We start from the raw sequence: 25,016 nt of genomic DNA, 5'->3' as shown, positions 1-25,016 counted from the left end.
TTTCAACAGTTTTAGAAGGGGGAAAAGTACTAAAAACAGCAAGAAAATCAATAAAAAGAAAATATACTAATGACTCCAATATTGTTTACTTTATTTTTCTCAACAATTGCACTTTAGCATTACTCAGTCAGTTGACAGTGGCTGCCATTTGATTTTTAGTAAAATTGTATATATCTGTATATCATTTGTCCCATTTTACTACTTTTTAGCTTAATTTTATAGAGCAATGTATTATGGGATAAACACGTTACTTCATTTAATTAGCAGTTACTGCTTCAGGGTTACCTGTACATTGTATATCTAAAATTTTTATTGAACATGTGTAGAAACTACAAAAGAAGTTACTTTTTCATGTTGTATCTTTTCAGATAAAGGTTACATAGCATCATTGATGTTTAGTTACTATGACCGTGACATGAATGGTGACATCAGCAATGATGAATTATGGGAGATGCAAGTGGCAGAGAATTTAGAGCACATTTCTACTATCTGTACATTACTAGATATACTCAAGTATGAGGTCAAAGATGGGAAACTTGATCATTTCAACTTCTTGAGTGCATTCAGTGAGTATTGTTGTGTACAAGCGGATTTTAATGTGATAATTAGATTTTTGTTGAAACAATTAACTAACTATTGGAATGGACTATATTGCATTCACCATGTCCTACTTCTGTGTGTTTGTTACTCAGTCTAACAAATATTTATTTCACACTTTTCTCATGTTTTAATGAATAGAATAACTTCATATATAGCCAGCAGCTTGGAAGTAATGAGTAGATCTACTTTCAGTTTACTTTGAACTAAAATTTTGGGTCTGCTTATAATAAAACAACAATACATGCAGTCTTTGAGTTTTATAATGATATTGTTTTATTTTTAGCTGTAGCAGATGCTGTTATAGAGGAAGACTTAGAAATCATTCATGTTACATCAACAGCTGGTAATGGTCTGGAGATCAAGTGTGGTGTTCCTATGTTGGAGAACTCTGAAGTAGTATGGAGGAGAAATAACATTGACCTGAATACAATTAGTATTCCTGATATGGCTGTAAGTAATTTGGTATGATGAGGTAGTGATGTAGGGCTAATATGGCCTTCTTCTGTTCATGGGCTGATAAGCTGTATTGCAGGGAAAAAATATTTCTGATACTAATCAAGTTTTGACTGAATAAAACTATAGCTATGTTATACAAGGACTTTTATTATAACATCTATGATTTTTATAGTGGATAGATTAATTGACTTTCTTAACAATGAATTTAAGAATTACACATTTCTACCTTGAATCAATTAGCATCTGAGTTTTTGTCACTCGTTGGTAAATAGAAATAATGGCACAAACTTACAAATGAGTGAATATTCTGGAGTTTAAATACTCTGAATTGACTATATATAATTTTTTATTCTATGCGATATGAATAAAAGATCAGAAAAAATACATCAGTGTACGTTTTGAGGCAACAACTGAACAATACTAAAAAATAACACTACCAAGAAGTCTATATCTTCAACATCAAGAACAGTCTATTCCATTTGTGAAGCTATAGATTTAATAGAGACTGCAAGATATATGCAACCAACACCATACTCTACAAGGACAGAAAAGCCCCTTAAAATAACAAAAGAAAACCACTGACTCCATGCCAGGCTTTTGACAGAATTTTAAAGTGAAACATAAATATACCTCACTTATATATATATTCACAGGTATTTTCGGATGGAACATTATACTTTGAGGATGTAGGTCTACACCATACTGGAAACTATACATGTTATGATAAAGTCAAACCAGGTGTCAAGGAGATACATGTCTTAAAGGTCAACTGTGAGTCAAAGTTTTAAGTGTCATTTTGTGAAAGGTGAAAAAAGCCACCTTAATGAACTTTGTCTGGAATAAATTATTTTCAAAGTTCAAACAAGTGTATTGCCAAGGACATGTCTTAATGTGAATGATGAGCTTAAATTTTATCACTTTTCATTGTCCTTTAATTATCATTTCAAAGCTTCAATAGCTATCAGTATATCATGTGAAAGATGAAAAAGCCACCTTTTCAAAGTTCAAACAAGTGTAATGTGATAATGTAATAATTTGAACCATAAGCTAAAATTTTATCACTTTTCATAGTCCTTTAATTAGCATATGCTTTAGCTTTATTGACACATTCCACATTTCCTTTCTCAATTTTATTCATTAGATATCTGTATACCATGTGTAAGGTGAAAAAGTCACCTTATTGCCTTTTGTTAAAAATTGACAACAAAAGTAATGTCAGGATTTTTAGTGAAATGGGGAGGTGGTGTTATTCACTTAGCAGGGAGTACCTGCTAAAAGACATTTTTGGAGCTAGTGTCATATCTTTCACTTCAATAATAAGCTATCATTGTTTTAAAACTTAGAATGACAAAAGAAGTTAAAACTTATCTAAATACTCATAATTATCACACAAAGCTGTCATGATACTTTTAACCTAAAAACTAAGTGAAAACAACTTAACTCATAACAATTTTGAAAAAAAACAGACTTGGAGGAAGCATTAAGAGTTACCCTTATACGTCCTTATGTACATATGACCTGAAATTGGTTTCCATTTTCTAACTTAATTTTACCTCAACCAAATGTTATGAAAATTATATACAATGCTTGTTACCACAAAATTGAGATCAAGTTGAATTTGGCTGGTGTTATTTTATTGTTCTTAAATCAAGTCCCTTTAGAATGTTATATGCAAGCAGGGATATCATATATGCTTCATTTTTTTTACGTGAATTAGACTGTTTTTAAAACAGATACTTCATTTATTTTACCTATTCAGCGTACTAATAATAACTAGTCAAGTTTATTATGGTAGGGTATTGCACATGTTTAATACATATTATTATTCTGTATTATATTTTCAGTACGTCCAATAGTTAGAGTGTCACCTGCAATGCAAACTTTGGAGATGAATTCTTTGGACCTTTTTATTGACTGTCATGTAGATGGTATTCCACAGCCCAGTATAGCCTGGCAAATCAACAATGAACCAGTTCCATATAAACCAAAACATTTCATAACTACACGTAAGTAATCCCCTTTATACGTAACTGACTGTCAATAAATTGTACATATTAATTAATATTCCTATCTTTTCTATGTAATTGAGTTTAATAAGTTTAAACATATTTACTGATAGTGGATTTGGAACAAATTTATTACAACTTATATCAATCTGTTTCCACTTTGCATTATGAGTGCTGCCTAGTAGTGGCATTAGCCTGCTCTTTTTCAAAATCTATAAGGGTGTCTTTTATTTGCAAGAGATATTGCTCCCTCTTAAAACAAGTAAGCCATTTTTCTTCCCCTTTCAACAGTCTGTCATCGTTTCTCAAGACCATACTTGCAAATGGTGTCTGCCAAGGGCAGACTATTCAGTCTAAAATTCGCTCCTAGATCAAAAATCAAATCAGGAACCTCTGTGTTAATAGTCCAATGCACTAACCACTACACCATGGCTTAATAATCGGGACCAAATATCAACCATACAGAAATTAATTTTTTGGTCAATGTAGACAATTGTCAGAACAAAGCAGACTTTGTAAACATAGATTTTTTGTTTTTTGTTTCAGATAACAATGGCACTTTAATGATCCATAATTCTGACACAGTGAGAGATACAGGATCCTATAAATGTAAAGCTACTAATATAGTTGGAATTAGTGAAGCTGAGGCTACTATAAATAAACCAGGTATGGTATTTAAGATCATATTTTACTGCATATTCATTTACCTTTTATGGATTGGGGTTAAAATAAAAATGTAGCCAGGATGTATTGTCAAAAAAGTATATATCTGCGATAATTGATATACACAATTTTAAGACAGAAATGGTCTGTGTAATAAACTACACTATGCATTCATTTACTGTAATTTAAGAAATTATTGCACACAACTTTTAGAAAAATTATCCTGTTTTCTGATGGCAGAAATAGTAAACTTTTGCAATTGGAATATAATCACAGAAGTTGCATCTCTAGTACCATTTATTACAGGAACTCCAGAGAAAAAGAGGTTGGAAGCATTCTATGCTTTCCATAAAAATGGCTACACAGCTTATGAACCTGAAGGTTGTGAAACTGTCCGTCATGTGAAAGGTGACTTTGGGAACTTAAAGTACATTCCTGAGGAGTTAGACAGAGCGCCATCTATGTGTGGAATTGGACAAGATTGTGTATGGGGAGGAGCTGTCAATGTTCAGAATAAATATATCTACGCAAGCCAGCCAGAACACAACAGAGTTATCATTATAGATATTGCCAATACATATAATCCTGTACAGGTAAGTCAGCCAGAACATAACAGAGTTATCATTATAGATATTGCCATTACATATAATCCTGTACAGGTAAGTCAGCCAGAACATAACAGAGTTATCATTATAGACATTGCCAATACATATAATCCTGTACAGGTAAGACAGCCAGAACTTAACAGAGTTATCATTATAGATATTGCCAATACATATAATCCTGTACAGGTTAGTCAGCCAGAACATAACAGAGTTATCATTATAGACAATACATATAATCCTGTACAGGTAAGACAGCCAGAACTTAACAGAGTTATCATTATAGATATTGCCAATACATATAATCCTGTACAGGTAAGTCAGCCAGAACATAACAGAGTTATCATTATAGACATTGCCAAAACATATAATCCTGTACAGGTAAGACAGCCAGAACACAACAGAGTTATCATTATAGATATTGCCATTACATATAATCTTGTACAGGTAAGTCAGCCAGAACATAACAGAGTTATCATTATAGACATTGCCAATACATATAATCCTGTACAGGTAAGTCAGCCAGAACATAACAGAGTTATCATTATAGATATTGCCAATACATATAATCCTGTACAGGTAAGTCAGCCAGAACATAACAGAGTTATCATTATAGACATTGCCAATACATATAATCCTGTACAGGTAAGTCAGCCAGAACATAACAGAGTTATCATTATAGACATTGCCAATACATATAATCCTGTACAGGTAAGACAGCCAGAACTTAACAGAGTTATCATTATAGACATTGCCAATACATATAATCATGTACAGGTAAGTCAGCCAGAACATAACAGAGTTATCATTATAGACATTGCCAATACATATAATCCTGTACAGGTAAGTCAGCCAGAACATAACAGAGTTATCATTATAGACATTGCCAATACATATAATCCTGTACATGTAAGTCAGCCAGAACATAACAGAGTTATCATTATAGACATTGCCAATACATATAATCCTGTACATGTAAGACAGCCAGAACTTAACAGAGTTATCATTATAGACATTGCCAATACATATAATCATGTACAGGTATATCAGCCAGAACATAACAGAGTTATCATTATAGATATTGCCAATACATATAATCCTGTACAGGTAAGTCAGCCAGAACATAACAGAGTTATCATTATAGATATTGCCAATACATATAATCCTGTACAGGTAAGTCAGCCAGAACATAACAGAGTTATCATTATAGACATTGCCAATACATATAATCCTGTACAGGTAAGTCAGCCAGAACATAACAGAGTTATCATTATAGACATTGCCAATACATATAATCCTGTACAGGTAAGACAGCCAGAACTTAACAGAGTTATCATTATAGACATTGCCAATACATATAATCCTGTACAGGTAAGACAGCCAGAACTTAACAGAGTTATCATTATAGACATTGCCAATACATATAATCATGTACAGGTAAGTCAGCCAGAACATAACAGAGTTATCATTATAGACATTGCCAATACATATAATCCTGTACAGGTAAGTCAGCCAGAACATAACAGAGTTATCATTATAGACATTGCCAATACATATAATCCTGTACATGTAAGTCAGCCAGAACATAACAGAGTTATCATTATAGACATTGCCAATACATATAATCCTGTACATGTAAGACAGCCAGAACTTAACAGAGTTATCATTATAGACATTGCCAATACATATAATCATGTACAGGTATATCAGCCAGAACATAACAGAGTTATCATTATAGATATTGCCAATACATATAATCCTGTACAGGTAAGTCAGCCAGAACATAACAGAGTTATCATTATAGATATTGCCAATACATATAATCCTGTACAGGTAAGTCAGCCAGAACATAACAGAGTTATCATTATAGACATTGCCAATACATATAATCCTGTACAGGTAAGTCAGCCAGAACATAACAGAGTTATCATTATAGACATTGCCAATACATATAATCCTGTACAGGTAAGACAGCCAGAACTTAACAGAGTTATCATTATAGACATTGCCAATACATATAATCCTGTACAGGTAAGACAGCCAGAACTTAACAGAGTTATCATTATAGACATTGCCAATACATATAATCATGTACAGGTATATCAGCCAGAACATAACAGAGTTATCATTATAGACATTGCCAATACATATAATCCTGTACAGGTAAGTCAGCCAGAACATAACAGAGTTATCATTATAGACATTGCCAATACATATAATCCTGTACATGTAAGTCAGCCAGAACATAACAGAGTTATCATTATAGACATTGCCAATACATATAATCCTGTACATGTAAGACAGCCAGAACTTAACAGAGTTATCATTATAGACATTGCCAATACATATAATCATGTACAGGTATATCAGCCAGAACATAACAGAGTTATCATTATAGATATTGCCAATACATATAATCCTGTACAGGTAAGTCAGCCAGAACATAACAGAGTTATCATTATAGATATTGCCAATAGGTCCAAGGACACAGTTATCGTCCTTTGGTTTTCGTTGTCTACGAATATAGTCCCTAGTGTAAACAGTGTATAACTTGCATGTCTTATTTGATACACTTTCCCAATTTATTTCTTGATATTAAATGCATGAAATATCAAGAAGGGGGATGTAATAACATGTAAAAAAAAATTGGGTGCTGAATCGTTATGTTAAGAAGTAAATTGGTCCAGTTCTAAAAGGTCAAATTTTAGCACGTCTGAAGCTGTCAAACTGAATTTTACACCCCCTTAACACAGAATTGTCAATATTTTGAGTTAGAGCTGGTAGAAGTTTCTATAATTTTGATATTATTTGTCTCACTGGTAGTGCACTACACTGTAAAAATCTTTTTGAGAAAGAGCAGGTGCGATTTTTTTAATTTGAATTTATTGTCTAAAAGAAATGCACTACGAAATAACTGTGTTCTCGGGCCTAAGAGATGGATTCCTGAAATCTAGATTCTGTACTTTGGCAACTTTCCTGAATGATTTGCTGGTTTCAGTTTGTCAAACTCAATCAAAGTAAAGGATTTACATCTTTGGTTTACAGAAATTCTGTTAAAATGTGCCATTTTGGCATTCTACGGCTATAATAAGCATTTTAAAGCAGTTTACATTTTATGGCTAAGAGGCATGCTGACTTTCTATCTGACAGCTTTTTTGTTCCTGATATTTGTGTTTCTATGATTAAATCAAATTTAATTAACCATTTGTGAACTCTGGATATAGAGAAAAGTAGATTATCACAGAAAAAAAGTGCAGATATTTGTATTCACGGTCATGGTTAAACGGCCTAATAGATGTATGTAAAATGTGAAGAGCTTTGTACATCAAATCTGTAGTCCATCACAAATATTTCACTAAATCTGTAAAAAAAGCACTTTATTATACTCAGTACACCTTACTCCTTTCATAGGCTACCATTTTTTTTCTCTGTATGATAGTAAGTGGTCCAACTTTATGCCTATTAAGGCTAAAACTAAATGCAAGTTTTCCATTGAAAAGTGAAAAAACTGGCCATCAGACCATATTGTTTCTAAAAAATTTAAATGCAAGAGTCCTTTTGCAATTAGACTTCTTGTATCATAACGCCTTAGCATAGAAATGAGCGAAAAGTTACACATTTTCATTTCTAATAGCTTCTGTGTGCATTTTTATATGTCAATATGGGCTACCGCCTAAATCGACTCTAAATAATTCTCAGTACTACATGGCCCAAGACCATTTTATACTCATGTGGTATGCTTTTTGACACTTTTCTATACATTTAAAGTACATTTTATATATATGAAAGAATAAATTAGGCATAAAAAACTTCAAAATCTTCAAATTGGCTGAGAAAAATGCATATTTATATAAGGCGTCCCTAAATTGGAAAATCTCTATTTTCAGGCATAGGCTTATATAAATTCAACTTTGGAATAATTACAATACATCTGATAAATAAAATGAGTGTTCAGATGCTTTTAATACTTAATATTTGATATTCAAGAGCATTTACAAAGCAAATTTTTGCAAAATTTTAAATTTTAAGGCCAAAATCTTGACAGTTGAAGATATTTGATTTACACGTCAAAAATAAACATTCAAATGTCTATATTAAAATGACCCTAGTGTCTCTAATATATGTCATATTGCCATGAAACTTGGCAACCTATCTCACAATTGCCTAAGCTTAGGTTGTGCAAAGTTTTATAAAGATTGGTCAAGTCTTTCTGTCCTATTAGGTCCAAGGACACAGTTATCGCCCTTTGGTTTTCGTTGTCTACGAATATAGTCCCTAGTGTAAACAGTGTATAACTTGCATGTCTTATTTGATACACTTTCCCAATTTATTTCTTGATATTAAATGCATGAAATATCAAGAAGGGGGATGTAATAACATGTAAAAAAAAATTGGGTGCTGAATCTTTATGTTAAGAAGTAAATTGGTCCAGTTCTAAAAGGTCAAATTTTAGCACGTCTGAAGCTGTCAAACTGAATTTTACACCCCCTTAACACAGAATTGTCAATATTTTGAGTTAGAGCTGGTAGAAGTTTCTATAATTTTGATATTATTTGTCTCACTGGTAGTGCACTACACTGTAAAAATCTTTTTGAGAAAGAGCAGGTGCGATTTTTTTAATTTGAATTTATTGTCTAAAAGAAATGCACTACGAAATAACTGTGTTCTCGGGCCTAAGAGATGGATTCCTGAAATCTAGATTCTGTACTTTGGCAACTTTCCTGAATGATTTGCTGGTTTCAGTTTGTCAAACTCAATCAAAGTAAAGGATTTACATCTTTGGTTTACAGAAATTCTGTTAAAATGTGCCATTTTGGCATTCTACGGCTATAATAAGCATTTTAAAGCAGTTTACATTTTATGGCTAAGAGGCATGCTGACTTTCTATCTGACAGCTTTTTTGTTCCTGATATTTGTGTTTCTATGATTAAATCAAATTTAATTAACCATTTGTGAACTCTGGATATAGAGAAAAGTAGATTATCACAGAAAAAAAGTGCAGATATTTGTATTCACGGTCATGGTTAAACGGCCTAATAGATGTATGTAAAATGTGAAGAGCTTTGTACATCAAATCTGTAGTCCATCACAAATATTTCACTAAATCTGTAAAAAAAGCACTTTATTATACTCAGTACACCTTACTCCTTTCATAGGCTACCATTTTTTTTTCTCTGTATGATAGTAAGTGGTCCAACTTTATGCCTATTAAGGCTAAAACTGAATGCAAGTTTTCCATTGAAAAGTGAAAAAACTGGCCATCAGACCATATTGTTTCTAAAAAATTTAAATGCAAGAGTCCTTTTGCAATTAGACTTCTTGTATCATAACGCCTTAGCATAGAAATGAGCGAAAAGTTACACATTTTCATTTCTAATAGCTTCTGTGTGCATTTTTATATGTCAATATGGGCTACCGCCTAAATCGACTCTAAATAATTCTCAGTACTACATGGCCCAAGACCATTTTATACTCATGTGGTATGCTTTTTGACACTTTTCTATACATTTAAAGTACATTTTATATATATGAAAGAATAAATTAGGCATAAAAAACTTCAAAATCTTCAAATTGGCTGAGAAAAATGCATATTTATATAAGGCGTCCCTAAATTGGAAAATCTCTATTTTCAGGCATAGGCTTATATAAATTCAACTTTGGAATAATTACAATACATCTGATAAATAAAATGAGTGTTCAGATGCTTTTAATACTTAATATTTGATATTCAAGAGCATTTACAAAGCAAATTTTTGCAAAATTTTAAATTTTAAGGCCAAAATCTTGACAGTTGAAGATATTTGATTTACACGTCAAAAATAAACATTCAAATGTCTATATTAAAATGACCCTAGTGTCTCTAATATATGTCATATTGCCATGAAACTTGGCAACCTATCTCACAATTGCCTAAGCTTAGGTTGTGCAAAGTTTTATAAAGATTGGTCAAGTCTTTCTGTCCTATTAGGTCCAAGGACACAGTTATCGTCCTTTGGTTTTCGTTGTCTACGAATATAGTCCCTAGTGTAAACAGTGTATAACTTGCATGTCTTATTTGATACACTTTCCCAATTTATTTCTTGATATTAAATGCATGAAATATCAAGAAGGGGGATGTAATAACATGTAAAAAAAAATTGGGTGCTGAATCTTTATGTTAAGAAGTAAATTGGTCCAGTTCTAAAAGGTCAAATTTTAGCACTTCTGAAGCTGTCAAACTGAATTTTACACCCCCTTAACACAGAATTGTCAATATTTTGAGTTAGAGCTGGTAGAAGTTTCTATAATTTTGATATTATTTGTCTCACTGGTAGTGCACTACACTGTAAAAATCTTTTTGAGAAAGAGCAGGTGCGATTTTTTTAATTTGAATTTATTGTCTAAAAGAAATGCACTACGAAATAACTGTGTTCTCGGGCCCCAATACATATAATCCTGTGCAGGTAGGTCCTTAAGTGTAGAACCATGATTCTGATATTTCACACAATTTTGGTCATTATAAGATGACTTTAAAGTTTTAGAGAAAAAAAAATCTCAATGAAATAACCAAAACTGTGAGCTCTTGTAATTATATATAGTTAATCACATAATCAAAGATGATTGGAACATATTAAATCCAGCACCGGTTGTCACAGAAACACAAATACTTTTACATGTAACACATAAAGGTGGTATGGTTATCATCATGGACCAAAGGGTGACGATGTATACAACTATATGTTACCATACAGCCTTCAACAATGGACAAATCTATAGTAAGATATGAAAGGCAATGGCAAAATAAACAATTATGTATTTGTTCAAAAATTCAAAAAAAAAAACAATGGCTTTTTTTATGACAAAACAATAAACAAACAAAAAATATGAATGACAGGATTTTATAAAAATGACAACCATTGAATACAGGCTCCTGACTTGTGACAGGTACCTTAAGTTTGGTGGGGTTCAACATGTTTTTGGTTGCTCAATTCTCTTCTTAAGTTAGAATAGTGGTGTAACAGCACATCATTTATAGAACCAACCTTAAAACTTATTTAGAACTGGTTTTATTCATTAAATTATTATGAAACATAAAGGTTTATGAAGCCAATGTGAGCATGAGGCAAACTATTTAATCGTAGATTTCCTGTATTGTAGATTGTCAAGACAGACAAGTATCCAGTCAAACTGTACTATGTAGCAGATTTAGATGAAGTATGGATTCTGTGTTGGAATGCCGACCATAACTCAGGCAGTAAAACTATTGTAGTTATTAGGGATGCAAGCAAGGATGTTAGACATCATATTGTACATACACAGCCTGTTGGATATAGGTTTGATCTGGTCAGTTTAATTTATAGAAAACTATGTTTTAGTACACATTTTGTTAAGGGACCAGCTGAAGCTCTCCTCCAGATGCAGGATGTTCTTGTGGTGTTAAAGACCCATTGGTGGCCTTCAGTGAAAATGGTTTTCATACTAAAACTCCAAAATATATAGTGAACTAAAATTATAAGTCATACAAGACTTACAAAGGCCAGAGGCTCTTAACTTGTGCAGCTCAATAATGTGGAGGGGTTAAACATGTTTTGTGAAATCTCAAATCTCCCCTATACCTCCAGCCAATGTAGAATAAACAAATACACAGCATTAGGCACAGTAAAACTCAGTTTAAGAGAAGTCCAAATCCAATGTTAAGGGCATACAATACAGTTTTGATCCCTTGTTTACAGTTTGATGAAAATTTCCATTTAGGCTATTTTTTGCCTGATTAATTCAAATATGTAATAAAAAATATACTTTCATGTGCTACTTTTTGAGAAAAATGAGGTCAAAACTTTTGTATATTTGCTCAAAATTCGGATCTGTGGCCATATTTTTTCCTTTCGAAAGAAAGACATAACTTTTTTGTTATAAAAGATGAACACAAATTGTTTTTTGTTAAATAATTCGTAATTTCTGTATTTTATAAGAATCTTAAAAATTTATGCACTTTTATTAAGAAATAACTTATATTTATCCAATGGTCATGAATTGGAAAACAAAATTTTTTTTTGCTTTATATTTATCAGAAATAAAAAAATTGCACTATTTACAGTTTTATAAAAGAAGTAGGTTCGGTAAGGACGGATTTTGGCCGCAAAATTTCAGGTTAATCTAACGAAAGATTTTGACCACTTTTTAAACACCTAAGGCCAAAAAAAAAAATAGGTGTGTTTCCTGTTGCATGCCCCAAAAAATTAGGGTCGGTAGGTAGGTATTTTTTTTTTATTTTTTTTTACTGGCCTGCTTCGGTTGTTTTTTGTGTATTTTTATAATCAGTTTGTTATTCTTTCAGGTTATTTTCATCAGTTCATTGTATAAAGTATACAAGATATGAATAGTCCATGTTCAAAAGTTGCAGAAGACTTGGCCAGGACTTCCAGCTTATAAAATTTTCAAACTTTTCAGAACTGATACGCCATCTGTACGGGTCAGGCTATAGTCTTACACAGAAAGCCCATCAAAGTCTGTCTCAGCAAAGACCTCATCGATTGTTATTGATAACACACTTTGACTGATGGCCATAGCAGAAGCCATGCCGTTGTTTGACTTCAATCTGTATCACACAAATGCTTACTGTATTAAAATTTTATTTGAAATCAAACCATTCAAAGGCTATACTAAACAAAAACGGTTTCCGGAAAAAAAACGAAAAAAAATCCGGATTTTTTTTTTTTTTTTTTTTTTTTTCCGGGAAAAAAAAGTTAGGGTCGGCGCCAAAAAATTAGGGTCGGTCGGGCGACCGGAAACACACCTATTTTTTTTTTGGACCTAAGTGTCTATTTCATCTGAATAAATTAGTTAATGTGAAAGGTTTTAACTGATTTAGTAATTAAAAACTTAAAAACGACCCGATTCAAGCTTAAATATGAAAAATCTACCAAAAATGCTGAAAAATGTCACTTTTCAAATGGTTTTTGTCAAAAATGAAAGTGGCCTCATCCATGTTCATCCTCAACCTTAAAATATGTTATGTATTATCTTAAAATACAACTTGCATTTCAATATAAAGGATGAACAGGAATGCGGCCACTTTCGTTACACAAGAAAACCGTCTAAAATTTAACTAAAATGCTAGAATTATGAAGATTTCAGTAATTTAGCATGACTTAATGGTGCCAGTACCCAATATATGTGCATTGTATTGTCAAAAACAGCCCATATTTATGTAGCAGAAGCAATTGACTGTCCAATAAATAACTTAAAATTTACATTTTAACAATTTTGTAAAACTGCTATATTTTGGGGCCAAAAAGGGGTCTTACTGGACTACTCCTTTGGTAAACATAATCTACCTGCAAAATGAAACAAAAAATCGTTTTAAAAAATAGGGGTCCATGCACTTGTTTTCAAATTAAATCAGTTTGAATGATAAAAATCAGTCGAAAAATGCATCTTTTCCTGTTATGTCACAGTTTGACGTCGCGGAAATAACATTTTACACTAGCAACGTCATAAACTCCCCTGTAACTGTATCGTATGCCCTTAAAATAGGTATTTTAATCAGATTGTGAATATAATATTACAGATTTTTTTCTCTCTGTTCCAAATCTAACAGTTGGATACTATGATAAATATTACATTTAATTCAAGTTCATATGATCAGTAATATGTTATTTCAAGTATCAGATATCTGCAAGTCCAAAATAGATATTTCTTTATGATTTTTTGCAGGTTGAGGATATATTTTTACCTCCACAGAATGACCTTGGCCATAAATTTAAACATGGTTATGTAATACACAGCAAACAGAGAGGATTGTTTAAACTTGACCTTGACTCAATGAGATATACCAAAGCTGTGGACTTTGAAAAGCAAGACTGCATTCCAAAATCGGTAGCATTTATTCCAATAGGTAACAAAATTTTCTAAAATTAAGTATGGATAAAAAATTAATTGACCAGTATAAATATACTGTTGAAAAAATGTTGTAAACTGTGCATGGTTTTATTCTAACAACGGTTTAATTTCTTGCTTTATAGAGCAAAACTTGTTTAAAGTGGTACCCAACACTTTCACTCAAATTTAATTAATTTGGCTCATTTAATTTCCATAAAATTTTGTCAATTTACTTTGACCCTTTAACAAAAATATAAAAATTTCAAAACATTTGAACCAACCATTTTGTCAGAAAAATTACACTGGTTATATAGCAGTTTGACAAACACCGGTTTTGATCATTGTGAAGCTTAATATTCCTTTTATAACACAATGTGATTAGAATGTTTAGCTGATTTTACAAAGTAATCTCCCTGTAGTGTTAGGTACCACCTTAATGATTTATTCTTGCTTCTTTCTGTACTTTGATCAAATTAACAATAATTTTTGGTGATTGCAGAAATACAAAACAGTATTTTCTAAACTTTCAAATTAATGATTATATTTTTTCTTCAAACCAATTGTTTTTACTACTTTAGATTTCAAACCTATTTTATGATATAAGGCAAAAATCTTATACTATAGCAGTGTATTTTTATGCATCTAATGTAATAATTTCTTACTTATAAAATTTGTAATATAAACAAAATAATTAACTATTACAATAGATCTTGAAATAAACATTAGGTCCTAAATAGTCCTAAATATGAAATAGAAAGTCAATACATAATCCAAACATCAGAATGCCTAACAGTTCCTAAATTTCAGTATTATTTTCTTTCCCAGGAGGCTATATTGTGGTAGAATGTCACCGACAAGTACAGATTATAATGGACTATATAACAGATTCTGTAGTATATGTATTACCTGTAAAGGGTACACCTTATGTGTCACCAGACTCCAGGAACCTCATCTTTGTTGAGATGACAACAGGACATGTGACAGTGTACAGTGTTCAGGAAAATGGTAAATACTTGAGTTATGTTTTAAGAAATTTGATGAATTTGTATTGTCCATTTGACTTCTATATATTTGCAGAAAAAAATTCCTAAAAATTCATTTTTATAAATTAATATTTTTTTCCTTGATGTATGTTAATATATGATATATACGAACTCTGACTATTAATTTCATGATTTTTGGTCAATAATTAAAAGTCAGGGTTCGTATATATCATATATTAACATACATTGAGGAAAATATAATAAATTTATAAAAATGAATTTTTAAGAATGTTTTTCTGCAAATATATATAGAAGTCTAATGGACTTTTAATACTAGCATGATAGATTCCAAATTTTGTTCAGTCTTGCCAACTCAGACACATGACAAAGAATCTTACATATTTTAAAAGAGGTTTCTGATAAGATGTTGCATCAGCATTAAATTGCAAGTCCTCAACTCATCTTACATGTTTCATTGAGTTTTACCTAGTACAATTGTTTGTAGTGTGTTTAAAAAGTAAGATTCTTATGTAAACATGCTACTGGTGTTTTGGTATGCTGTACAGAATTAAATTCATCTTTCATTGGAATATTGAATTGTGCATGCCCTTTATAAGTTCTCTTTATCATACTTTGGTGGTTGGACATATATAATATATATTCCTACTCATTAAATTAAAAAGAAGATGTGGCATAAATACCAATGAGGCAACTTTCTACCAAAGACCATATATAAAGTTATAAAAAAAAGTAAAGATCACAGTAAAACCTTCAACAATGAGCATAACCTATACTGCAAAGTAAGCTATAAAAGGCACATTCTGTTTACATGGTCTCAAAAATATCTGTTTTAATCATTGCTTACTATCAAAATAATTTATTTTTTCATACTGGAATAAGTTGTCATTTTATAAAGTTTATGGGATTATTTGTTATTAAGAGTAATGATATTTAAGTTGACATTAGTTTTTTCATTAAAAGTTATAAAAGCTTAAAGGTTTATCGGTTAACTGTTTATTATTTCTGTCTAGGTACTATTAAGAAAAAGTTTGAGGTGACAACAGGTTCTGCACTGAGTGAGGTAACATTTTTCCCATCAGACATCAGGACAGGATATGACATGTTTCTGGCAGCAGTTGGTGAGGAATCCATCTATCCAGTCCGATTAGATAATGGACAAGTTACAAAAATAACAGGTATGATATCTGAAAGTTAAAAAAAGAACCCCACCATTATGTATATATTAACATGCACTATACATTGGGTTGATTTAAAGCACCCATAATGCTTAAATGTATTCAACCTGAATTAAATAAATTCCATAATTTGGAGTTAAGCTTTTTTGACTGCCAGAGATAGGTGTACAAATATTTGCTCTGTACTGACATGATCTCATATTTGATTATTTTACCTGCCACTTAATTTTTATGTCCCATTTATGGGCATTATGTTTTCTGGTTTTTGTGCCCGTCCGTTCGTTCGTCCCGGTTCAGGTTCAAGTTTTTGGTCAAGGTAGTTTTTGATGAAGCTGAAGTCCAATCAACTTGAAACTTAGTAAACATGTTCCCTATGATATGTTCTTTTTAATTTAATGCCAAATTAGAAATTTTCCCACATTTTCACATTCCATTGAACATAAAAAATGATTGTGCGGATGGGGCATCCGAGTACTTGGGACACATTCTTGTTATGTTGTAAGTTATAGAAATAATTATTTTAGTGGCATAAGGGTAAGTTGTCAAATCAATGTATCCTTTATCACACAATGGAATAGATAGTAACTTGAAATCATACCACATTTAGTAAGTTTGAATTTGAATTAAAAGTTCACAAAAAAATTACAGCTTTGCCTTATAAAAAGTACACTTAGGCATATCAAATTGTTTATGTGGATTGGAAATCATGTTCAAACCAAACATTTACCTTATCACATCTTAATGACAGCTCCTTCATCAATATATTGCATTTTTGAGGAGAAGTAAATTGCATTGCAATTCTGCTAGTATACTGACCATTGCACTAGATAAAATGTCTCTAATTATTTGTAAACTGTAATATATGTGTTGTTCACATCACCTACTGAGACTTTGACTGGAATATAGTGTCTTATATTTTTATACCTTTTATATTTATTTTTCGTTATCCTATTTTCCTAGGAAAAGATGAAGCTCGTACAAAAAGAGTCTGGCCGTGGTCAAGATCAGTTAGAACAATTGTTACCGGTGATATGTTCAGTCAGTTTGTGGCAGCACCATCTAAATCTACAGTACTGTTGTTAAATGGACGTGACAAACGGATACATTGTAGTTACCCAGGCCTAGACAGTCCAGATCAGATCGTATATGTCAGCACAATTGTCTAAGGATTGCTCTTAACACTCAGATCAGATTCTAGTCATTCAAGAGATTTTAATATAAAAGAGAAAAATATGACCATGAAAATGATGGTATCTTTTTGAAAAAGACTGCATTTTACGATACTGCGGATTGGGTTTGGTTTTCTTTTGGTCACTTTTAGTGTCCTGAAAGTCTGATTATGTGAAGAAAAACAATAAATATTGTTGTTAAGAGTGCTAAATCATTATTAAATGATTTTCATAATTTAATTATAATATTCACAATGTAATTTTTATTATTAATAAGAATTTCTATTTACAACATTATAGATTTTTGTGAATCACAGATTTTAATTGTAGAATTAATTATAGCAGTTTATTAAGATTTTGTTAGTGATATTTAAATCTATTAATATTATATTTTACTCTATTAATATTATCACGGGTAAATAGAAACATAGTTTTCATATTATATATCGTCTCAAAATAAAAACATTCCATAAAGAAAATTCCAATTAACATGTGAATCAGTGTTCACAAATCTGTCAACTCTTGTGTGTCCTAATTTTCACATTTTAGTGAGAAAAACTAGACATCATTATTTATTATTCTGAAAAATATAAAGGTACAAAGTTGTTGAAATAAGACAACCCAATCTGTGTTCTTATCTAAGACTTTCAGTCCCAAGAAACAAATACTTATATTATGTCTAAACATATGACCTATGTAGATTCTTTTGAAAATCATTAAAATTACTATTTAACACATTATTTAATCTTTTTTCGAAAAAGATTAAATCATTTAAATTGTCATTCTAGCATTATCATTTACACAAGTTTATTTTTTATATTTTGTTTTATTTTAACTTTTATAGTGCTTTTATTTATTTTTTGTTATTAATGTTTTCTACCTTTTGTGTTTTACATTCCTAATATTGAATATTTTTTGTAATCATTCCTAATTGATTGTTGATGTTTTTGACTACTTACAATATTATAGATTTTTTAATGATTTGGTATGTAGGTCACTGCTGTCATATTCCATACTTTTAAATTCATTTTTACCTAGAAAAGTACAGAAGTTAATTTCGTATGTCCATAATGAGACTTCTGTATATCTGTGTATATTAGTTCATTCCATAAACAATTTCTTTTTTACTTTAACTACAAGCATGCTTAACTTTATATACAAAAGATTGGAAAATAGACAGGCAATAATACTTAAATGCAAGCAAGCTAGGAGACAATAGTTTAAAACAGTTTATGTTTAAATTTAATTATAATAAAAATGGGCACAAATGAAGAAGTTTGCTGTAATTTAAAGTTTTGTGCCTTCATTTTTGAATTGAAACATAGTTATTTACTTTTCTGTTGTAATGATTTAATAGGTTGTACATGTATCATTTTTGAATATTGATGACTTTTAGTACTATTTTGATTTTTTCAATTGTTCATTTATAATTGAGATAATATAAATTTTCCATTTAAAATCCAAAATCCTGATGTTAATATATCAAAAAAATATTAAATATTGTGTTTGAATTACCTCCCTTTTAACATGCATATTTTATGTCTGTTCTAGTCTCTATTTGCCATATGAAAATCTTTAATGATTGCATAAAGGAATCAAAATTAATTTTGATCAATTTATTTATACATGTACCAGAAATAAATTGCAAGAAATGAAATGCAATGGAATGGAACATCATCCAAAACAATCAAAATTTTAGATGGCATGTCCTCTATCAATTATATGTTCATTATTTTATAAATTAGTATAATTTTAAATAAGATTAATTTTTGAAACTTATTAAATATTTCTATTTATTGAAATTTAAAATGTAATGCCATATTCTAATTAGTTCTCAGTTTAATGCTTGACAAGCTTAGTTGTTGTCAAAAATGCTTTAAAACGGACTATATTAAACCATGTATGAAGTGCGTCTGTACTTCAATCTAAACAGTTTTTGACTGACTATATTGTTATAGATTTTGCTTTTTATCTCACAGTAATATGCAATTCTTGTTATATAACAGCTTTTTGTTGTTAATTCTCTGTGATGCTGTATCATAGTTCTAAACAATGTTGTTTTCTGCTGATTATGTGGTGTTGCTGGGGTCAGTTAACTTTTTAGGAATAGGTAGTGTAAAAAGTAAATGTTGTGTTCATATAATCTGTGAATATATGAAAAAGGGGAAATTTATTTTTTACTGAGCTTTCAAATTGTAAAAGGAGGGCAAGTTACTCAATACTTTCAACTAGTAACTAGTATATTGTTTTGTATGATAGAAATAATTTTCAAAGGCGTTATGAAAAAGGTTATGAAACAGATTGGCATGAGTTTATTACAATTTTCTAGATTTTTTTTCATCTACACACAAAAAAAGTTTGGAAAGAAAACATATTTAAGGATGTATAAAAGAGCATATTGTAGAAGATTTAACTTCATTACTAGTAAGGATAGAAAATTATGAAAAACAAACAAACCACAAAACTTGTTATATATAAATGTGTTGATATATGAGTGAATTTCTATGAAACAGTGACCCAACGATTCCATGGCATGATGACTGAAAAAGACATTTAGAGGTTGATTCATTTCTTTAAACTAAATGCAACATCACATACTTCAGCAAAGATAATTCAGGAATCTTCTACTTACTAATTCATAAAAAGAATCAATTCAAATATTCTGTTTTTACCTAATACTTAGCTTTTCCCTAGAATTTTTACGATTTATAACTTACCTTTTATGAAAATGTTTTGTAAGTTATCATATTATGTATTTGATTTGTTTATAAAAATCATGTGTAAAAAATCATCAAGTCCAATTTCTCTAGTCAGTTACCATTACACTTGTAGGTAATTAAATACTTCATTTTATGTTGTTTAGAATGTATTATGTCAACCCATTTTCTTGCCAGTTCATTATATACACACAGAATTATACTTATCAAATTCTATTAATTTCCAAATTGAATGTAAACGTAACTTGAAAGGTGTACAATTTAAAAAAAACAAAATATGAATGGTTTAACTAATTCTTTCCCCTTTGACCATTATTCTTCATAAATAATTAAATTCTACCTACTTAAGACTAAAGCTAGTTACAGTAGTCTTATTTCTAAGTGAGTTGGTTTCAAAAGGAGATTATAATTTTAATGAATTACCTCCCTTTGACTACATAAGATCAAGCTTGGTCAAACATATACTTCTTAGAAATATTTTTTTTACCAGGAAGTGATGGGATTAAAAACTATTTTTAATTTGTTTTGGCAATATTATATGTCAGCCATTCCTCATAATCATTCCCGCCGCTTGTGTAAACATTTGTGTATAACACAGTAATACAATGTGTGTTATGTTCAAACTTGTGTGTTATTATTTATAAAATAAATTGTGGTGTTTGTGCAAATCTTGTTTTGTATTTATATTCAGATAAGCCTTATGTACACATTTTCTTCTGTTGAATTAGTGGCAGATTTTGTTAAAAGTAAATATCAAAATCTGTCTCCTAATTGGTTACCTTTATTTTTTTTAAAACAGAAATCTTTTACAAAATGGATCTAAGACTCAAATGGCTGTCTTTGTAGAAGTTAACTTAACCAGTAGATGGATGATGTTCTAAATAACAATGTAAAAGTCTGCAGGAAAATAAATATCTCTTAAGGAGGCTCGAGGGTATAAAAATTTCAGAAAAAAAATAAACATTTGTTTTTCATTACAAATTTTATTTGTTACCTTTTGTAGTTGTTACTTTATCATATGGTACAAAAATCATTCAAAACAATCAATTCGTGTTGACCCCAGATGACTTTTAAAATGTATACATCATTGAAAAAGTTCCAAATTATCTCCCTTTGGTGGGAAAATGCCCATTTTTGGCTTTAAAATTGAGATATCTTTTACAACTCATCGGTGACCTATATTTTTTAATATAATTTCCATATAAGCTGTACTTAAACTAAATTATTGTAAAATTTGAGCGATTTCTGTAATAAATTTCTTTTTTTATTTCGATATTAACTTTATTTTTCCTATTACTTCAACAGAAAAAACCCACTTTTACAAAAATGTATGCCTCTTTCGAAGGGAGATTGTGAGTGCAAATGAACGGTGACCCCACTTTTTTATTTTATTTTTCTATTAACTATAAGACAAAGTTCATTTATAGAAAAATATAGAGAAATCCTATATAAATGATTTAGACCCGCGAACCCCCTTAACCACAATACATTATAGTGACTCACACTCTCAGAGCTAGCCATCCTTTAATGTTACTCCTTTATATGTTGGATAGAAAGTAGCTAATACCAATTAGTTTGGCCTGACCAGTGTTCTAGACATATATCATCTAACACTAGAGGCTGAGACAGTTTTGATAATGGATAATGGTTTATAATGAGATTTTATGTACTTATATGGAGATATGTAATTCAAAAATATCGGTGGAAGGTACAGAACCTCAATAGGTTGACAAGTTTCATAGTTCCAAATATTTGAGTGGAAGCTGTAGGAGTTGATCTATCCTATCTGTGAAGTTTTGAGGATCTTGGTTAATTGAATAACTCGTCCTTCCCAGTAATTCATCTTCAACTTTGTTGTTATGAAACAATCATAGAACTGTGAAATATAACCACTGAATGATTTGGATCATGGTTCAAAATTGCAAGAGTAGAGATGGTTACAAAAAAAGTGTTCAATGTGCAAAAGCCACAAGAGCTCAACACACTACACTGAAAACAAAGATGAGCCACAAGAGCTCTACAAATTACACTGAAACTAAAGCAAATGCCACAAGAGCTCAATATACTGCACTGAAACTGAAAATAAAGCCACAAGAGCTCAACAAACCATTGAAAACTAAAGCAAAAGCTATAAGAGCCCAACATACTAAATTGAAAACAAAGATAAAGCCACAAGAGCTCAATATACTGCACTGAAACTGAAAATCAAGCCACAAGAGCTCAACAAACCATTGAAAACTAAAGCAAACGCTATAAGAGCCCAACATACTAAATTGAAAACAAAGATAAAACCACAAGAGCTCAACATACTACACTGAAGTTAAAGCAAAAGCCATAAGAGCTCAACATACTACACTGAAACTAAAGCTAAGCTACAAGTGCTCAACATACTACACTGAAGTTAAAGATAAAGCTTCAAGAACTCATTATACTACACTGAAAACAAAAAGCTAAAGCCACAAGAGCTCAACATACTTCACTGAAGTTAAAGCAAAAGCCATAAGAGCTCAACATGCTACACTGAAAAATAAAGATTAAGCCACAAGAGCTCAACAAACTGCACTGAAAATAAAAGCTTAAACCACAGGAGCTCAACATACTACACTGAAACTAATACATTTCTAGATATTTGGCTATTGATCTAACTTTGCTATTTGAATGGTCTAGAAGAATAGTTCTAAGAAAGTAACTGTTTTCAGGCCATATGTCAGTTGTTCTTTGTGTCATTTTCATGAATCAATTAATCGAGCCAATATAAAAAAGAAGATGTGGTATGATTGCCAATGAGACAACTGTCCACAAGAGATCAAAATGACACAGACATTAACAACTATAGGTCACCGTATGGCCTTCAACAATGAGCAAAGCCCATACCCCATAGTCAGCTATAATAGGCCCTGATAAGACAATGTAAAACAATTCAAACGCTACAAGTTGCTTTGTCATTTAGTATTATGAAATACATCAACTACAGTTAAAGATAAAGCCACCAGAGCTCAACATACTACATTGAAATTTAGCTTTTTAGTTTCAGTGTAGTATGTTGAGCACTTGTACCTTAGCTTTAGTTTCAATGTAGTATTTTGAGTTCTTGTGGCTTTTGTATTAGTTTCAGTGTACAGTAAAATTGAGAATAGAAATGGGGAACATGTCAAAAAAACAACAACCTGACCTTGGAAAAGACAACAGCAGAAGGTCACCGATAGGTCTTCAATGCAGCGAATAATACAGTAGTATGTTTATCTCTTGTGGAATTTGCCTTAGTTCAGTGTAGTTTTTCAAGCTCTTGTGATTTAGTTTCAGTGTAGTATGTTGAGCTCTTGTTGCTTAAGCTTTTTGTTTTCAGTGTAGTATATTGTGCTCTTGTTTTTGCTTTAGTTTCAGTGTAGTATGTTGAGCTTGTGTGGCTTTTGCTTAAGTTTCAGTGCACTATGTTGAGCTCTTATGGCTTTTGTATAAGTTTAAGTATATTATGTTGAGCTCTTAAGTTGTTTGTTTAAGTTTCAGTGAAGTATGTTGAGCTCTTGTGGCTTTTGTATTAGTTTCAGTGTAGAATGTTGAGCTTGTGTGGCTTTTGCTTAAGTTTCAGTGCACTATGTTGAGCTCTTATGGCTTTTGTATAAGTTTCAGTATAATATGTTGAGCTCTTGAGTTGTTTGTTTTAGTTTCAGTGAAGTATGTTGAGCTCGTGTGGCTTTTTTATTAGTTTTAGTGTACAATAAAATTGAGAATAGAAATGGGGAACATGTCAAAGATACAACAACTGGACCTTAGAAAAGACAACAGCAGAAGGTCACCGATAGGTCTTCAATGCAGTGAATCATACAGTAGTATGTTTATCTCTTGTGGAATTTGCCTTAGTTCAGTGTAGTTTTTCAAGCTCTTGTGGTTTAGTTTCAGTGTAGTATATTGTGCTCTTGTTGCTTTTGCCTTCGTTTCAGAGTAGTATGTTGAGCTTGTGTGGCTTTTGCTTAAGTTTCAGTGCACTAAGTTGAGCTCTTATGGCTTTTGTATAAGTTTCAGTATATTATGTTGAGCTCTTGAAATGTTTGTTTCAGTTTCAGTGAAGTATGTTGAGCTCTTGTGGCTTTTGTATTAGTTTTAGTGTATTATGAAGACTTTTGTGGCTTTTGCTTTAGTTTCAGTATAGTATTTTGAGCTCTTGTGGCTTTAGCTTTTATTTTCAATGTAGTATGTTGTGCTTTTGTGGCTTTTACTTTAATTTCAGCATGGTACTTTGAGCTATTATTGCTTTTTGTATTAATTTCAGTGTAGTATGTTGAGCTCTTGTTGCTTTTGCCTTAGTTTCAGTGTAGAATGTTAAACTCATGCGGCTTTTGCTTTAGTTTCAGACTTTCAGTGCAGTTTGTTGAGCTCTGGTGGCTTTTGCTTTAGTTTTAGTGTAGTTTGTTGAGCTCTTGTGGCTTTTGCTTGGTTTTCAGAGTAGTATGTTGAGCTCTTGCTTGTTTCAGTGTAGTATGTTGAGCTCTTTTGACTTTTGCTTAAGTTTCAGTGTAGTATGTTCAGCTCTTTATATTTTCAATAAGTGTTGTATTTACAGGGAACTGTTTTATATCTATTCATTTTCTAGAAAAACAGTGTTGTTATTTTAAATATCACATTTGGCAAGTTTCAGTGTTAGATAATTCACATACCAGTTACCAATGGTTTATGAGTTTGGGGATACAAAGGTTTAAGAAAGACCTTTTTGAATCTTATACTGTGTGGTGCATATTCACTGGATATATTTTATTTTCAAGATG

At 31.1% G+C, this 25,016-nt stretch overlaps 1 protein-coding gene across 1 annotated transcript in view; it reads left to right on the top strand.

The window, feature by feature from the left end:
• Positions 1-20,921, top strand: part of LOC134725529 (uncharacterized) — a 61,281-nt gene extending 40,360 nt beyond the window's left edge. Inside the window, exons 10-20 of the mRNA XM_063589427.1 lie at positions 369-566; positions 884-1,050; positions 1,710-1,827; positions 2,901-3,062; positions 3,609-3,728; positions 4,032-4,318; positions 11,465-11,650; positions 14,024-14,204; positions 15,014-15,193; positions 16,203-16,367; positions 17,328-20,921. Of these exons, the coding sequence (XP_063445497.1) occupies positions 369-566; positions 884-1,050; positions 1,710-1,827; positions 2,901-3,062; positions 3,609-3,728; positions 4,032-4,318; positions 11,465-11,650; positions 14,024-14,204; positions 15,014-15,193; positions 16,203-16,367; positions 17,328-17,533 (1,970 nt within the window). The 3' untranslated portion in view covers positions 17,534-20,921. The remainder of the gene's footprint in view (positions 1-368; positions 567-883; positions 1,051-1,709; positions 1,828-2,900; positions 3,063-3,608; positions 3,729-4,031; positions 4,319-11,464; positions 11,651-14,023; positions 14,205-15,013; positions 15,194-16,202; positions 16,368-17,327) is intronic.
• The last annotated feature ends 4,095 nt before the right edge of the window (positions 20,922-25,016 follow it).

Source organism: Mytilus trossulus, chromosome 7 (assembly GCF_036588685.1).
Source record: "Mytilus trossulus isolate FHL-02 chromosome 7, PNRI_Mtr1.1.1.hap1, whole genome shotgun sequence".
Taxonomy (NCBI): Eukaryota; Metazoa; Mollusca; class Bivalvia; order Mytilida; family Mytilidae; genus Mytilus; species Mytilus trossulus.
The sequence above is the reverse complement of the archived record's forward strand: the minus strand, read 5'-3'. Positions and strand labels throughout refer to the sequence as shown.